The sequence below is a fragment of the Atta colombica genome, unplaced genomic scaffold (assembly GCF_001594045.1).
Source record: "Atta colombica isolate Treedump-2 unplaced genomic scaffold, Acol1.0 scaffold47, whole genome shotgun sequence".
NCBI classification, from domain to species: domain Eukaryota; kingdom Metazoa; phylum Arthropoda; class Insecta; order Hymenoptera; family Formicidae; genus Atta; species Atta colombica.
The window spans coordinates 1,710,621-1,715,075 of record NW_017259536.1 but is presented as its reverse complement, the minus strand read 5'-3'; the positions used below and the strand labels follow the sequence as shown (position 1 = coordinate 1,715,075).

Here is a 4,455-nt window from a genome sequence, read left to right as displayed (position 1 = left end):
TATATATAAATATATATAAATGTACTTTTGGCAAAGCATCCGGTACTTTTGCAATATGAGAACCATAGTAATATATGACATTCGGTTGTTCGGGTTTGCCATGCACAAACGCTGGATGTCTGTTTACGAGGAATATACTCATGTTTCTCGTTATATCATTGATATGTGGTAGATCTTCTCCTAAGTACTTCTTCGCGATTGCATCCTCCATAGCAACATGTTCGTTCATCCAGGAATACATTTGCTTCCATACATCATAAAAGTTGACAAGTCTCCTCCAAAATGACATATTTTTTTCATTTGGCTTATTAATTTGCCAATTTGAAATATGCGATGGGAGAATCAGGGATCCAAATGTATAGCGCAAATGATTGAAGACATCCAAGCTTGAAATACCTATTTGTCATGTTACCTTTTATTATCTCATTACGAATAATTGTTCGAAATTAAATGAATTTAATTTTTTATAATTTACTTAATTAATAGTAGATATTGTTTTTTGTTACCTATAAGAGGAGCGTTAAATCTGTACGCGAGAGCATTCAGCGAAATTGTGGGACCCTGCGCTACAATAACCGCGTCAAAATGTTCATTGCTATCAATTGCGTATAACTTTTTCATCTCTGGATCTTTATAAAGCTCCTGATTCAGGATATGTCCCACAAACCATATAAGATTTCGTTCTGCTTCTAGAAATGGTAAATTAAGATACGCCGTGGTAAGACGAAGAGTTGAACCGAGATATGGTAGCGATTTGTATTCAGGAAAGCCGTTATAAAAATAATTTATGTCAATTTCTGTGTAATTAATTAAAGAAGAATTTTGTATTGGGTTTGTAGTGACCGACACAATCTCGTGACCTTGTTTATGCAATTCTAACCATAGACCACGATAAGATATTTGATGACTGTATGACGGTAAATTTGATATAACCAATATCCTTTTGGCATATGTCACATTATACCGTACTATCACACAGAATATAATTATTAAGAATGTACACGTTTTAGTCCACATTCTTCCAACGATGTTAGCAAATACTGTCAATGATGTAAAACGCGCTTTATATTATCTATGCAAAAGCTAAATTATTTATGAGATAAAATAGTACAATAAGAATCATTTGAAATGTGCATAAAATGCATTTTTAAATAAAACTATTAAGACTCCTAACTAGTCGCGGCGGCCATATTGGAATTGTGACGTCAGAAGCAAAAAATACACGTAATTTATGTTGCATGCTATTTGTAACTAAAGACAATTTGAATGAAACGAAATGATGAGATCGCTTTAAAATACTTGTAAAAATCAATAAAAACTGTCCTTTCGTCTCTTAACAGTCAGTTAAATGGTCATAAAATCATAATGTAAAGTGAGCCTATATTCGGGCAGAAATATATATGATCTGACAGCTGTTGAAATGAATAAAATATATACGCGTTTACATATAAAATTCCAAGTTAACTTTAATTTTTATCAATAATTACGACTTTGATAAGTACGAGACAAGTCACATTTTCATAATTAAGCAAATAATAACGAAATGGCAATAACATAAATTTCGTTATTTTTCCGCTTATTAAATTCAGCCATTAATTGTGACGGGGCGCTGTACACACGCGCGCGCGCGCGCCCATGTACATGTCTCGTGCTTGTGTGCGTGTGTTTCGCCAGGTCACCGGCTGATTCTGTCGCTAGCTGAATAATCAGGAGCCTTAAGTATCTAATGATTCATTAAGCATTGAATGATTAGAATAGTATGTGTGACAAATACTGTTCGGTAAATAATTTCTTTATTTCTTTAGTTTTTAAATCTCAAGAGATTAGGTATATTTTTAAAATCTCGATTAACATTGCGTGCAATTAATATTTTTCCACTACATATTCCACTTCTTTCCTATTATATTTTCCATTACATATTGTACATATTGTATTAGCTTTTCGTTTCGATCATCTGACTTAACTATAACAGAGTTTCCTAGTTGCAAGTTCAATTTGCATTATCGTGTCAGGATATTCAGGATATCGTTTGCATATTATACATACACATGCATTTATACATACACATACTAACGTAATATATACATGGTATACATTTATATATTTATTTATTGACTGAGAAGTAATGCGTTATTTGTAACGCCGTCATCGTTACTTTTTTTTAAATAACGATTGTTTTTTTGTCCATAATTGAAATGGTCGTTATTGAAAATGATAATGGTAATGTTATTACATTTTTACAGTAATGGTAACGAATTCAACCGTTATTTTTAACGTTACTTTATAATTTCTTATTATCTTAATATTTATTTGATCGTATTACTTTTGATAATAACACATTAATGTTTAAAAACATTGTTTAATTAAAATTTTTAATAAAATTTGCATTTGTAAATTAAAATCTTTAAGAATCTAAATTTCTAAGGATTAAATATATATTAAGAAATAAAATATTAATATAAAGAATTATATAAGATAATTTAGATAAGTTTATCTAATATAAAGAAAAACTTGCTATGTAAAAACTAACATAGAGCTTTAAGTTTTAATATTGATTGTTATTTTTAATATTGATTATTAAACGATATGATTTTAAAATCTAATATCTCTTACTTTGGCACTTCGAAATAAATAAATAAATAATGAATTAAATAATGAACATTACTTTTTAAAATTAATAACGATAATGATAATAAGTTACTTTTATAAAAATTAACTAATATCTAATAGCTATATTTTTATAAAATGACGTTTTCAACTCTGATTAATTATTGGTTAATATCTATTTTTGATCCTTGATGAATTTATACGATCGAATAACCCAACAACAATGCCGTAGTGATTAATGTGATCGTTGGCTCTTTACGACGTAAGTACCGTCGTGCTGGATATAAAATCGTTAAAACGGACATGTGGACATTCTCATAAATCTGTCGGTACCATAAATCGTCTTGTTGAGATATATTTAAAAGCGTGCTGTCCCCGATAACAGGCGGCGATAAGTTTTCTCAGATCGCTCGTTTCTCCATCTCTTGTTTCTATATCGATTAAAGCGATCGTGTATCTTAATAAATTACGCATTAGCTGCCAACTCCTCGACACCACCCACACCGTACACACCGATCTCATAATTTGAAAAGTTTCACGATTTTACACATTATTTATGTAGACGTATCGCGAGAGAAAATTGAACTTCCGTCTGTTAGATTGTGTCGGCGTTGTTTGCCTATCGTACCGGCCGGAAATGAGATACCGGATTTTTACATGTCCAAAATCCAAATATCAGTTTCATATTCGAAAAAGTTTACCGACGATGGAAAGTCGATATTAATTTTTAATTTAAATAGACGCGCTGTTGCGCATATTATGCACTTTTATGTAGTAATAGAGCATAGAGATATTTTTTACATTATAATTCTCTGGATACTCATAATTTCTTTTAAAATTAAATTTTATTAATATAATGTCAAATTTCATTTAAATAATGCTCAATAAAAATATAATTGTTTAATAAGTTATCTATTTAATATCTCATCAAATAAGCTGACGTTATTTGGCGATAAATAAATTAATGTTAGTTAATGTTTGATGAAATATATCAAGTATATGAAATATATGAAATATATCAAGTATGTTTTGTGAAATGGAAAGCAAGTTGATATTGTTAAACCTACTAAAGAAACTTAGTAATGTGTATCTTGTTAAGATAAGCTTACAGTTAGTAAAATAGTCGTTTGAAAGAATTTTTATATTCGCCATGTATATATATATATATATATATATATATACAGGTTGTCTCACAACTATCGAATTTCCTCTTAAAGATATATCTTGAGGTAATTTTGAGAAAATTCTAATATGAAAATGTTAATAATTTTTTGAATTATAAGCTAACTTTAAATGCTTATAAATAAAAAACCATTTTACTTTTAGAGCCTGTATTATTATTTCTAGGTTCTTTTAAACATTTCTAAGACGAAAATTTTAATACGAGGCTATAATAAGTTTCGAATTACACTATTTTTAACCAATTATAATTCAAAAACTATTGTAGACTCGACATTTTTGTATTAGAATTTCCGTCTCAAAATTACTTCAAGAATATGTCCTTAAGAAAAAATTTGATAGGTGTGAAACATCCTGTATACATATGTATATATACAGGAGGTCTCACACCTACCAAATTTTATATATACATATATACATATGTAACGAATGTACCTATAACCCTGACACTGAAATGGTATTCTTCACTACGATATATGCGATCGTAAGTACTACATGACAATAGGCTGTTGCTGAAAATATTATATTTCTTGCAATGGTACGTTAAGCGTCCTCGGATTGACGCATCTTTTATTAATTCATGTTATCCGGAAAGGCAGCACTGCGATGTGCATAAGCACCTACGGCGTTTTCCTCTAGTTCCCGTCATGTGAACATTATGAGGCTGCT

The 4,455-nt window shown here is 29.8% G+C and overlaps 1 protein-coding gene across 1 annotated transcript in view; it reads right to left on the bottom strand.

The window, feature by feature from the left end:
- The window catches only part of LOC108691439, a 6,150-nt gene extending 5,123 nt beyond the window's left edge, over positions 1 to 1,027 (bottom strand). Inside the window, exons 1-2 of the mRNA XM_018199192.1 lie at positions 507 to 1,027; positions 26 to 396 (exon numbers count right to left, since the gene is read on the bottom strand). Of these exons, the coding sequence (XP_018054681.1) occupies positions 26 to 396; positions 507 to 1,017 (882 nt within the window). The 5' untranslated portion in view covers positions 1,018 to 1,027. The remainder of the gene's footprint in view (positions 1 to 25; positions 397 to 506) is intronic.
- Positions 1,028 to 4,455: the final 3,428 nt, after the last annotated feature.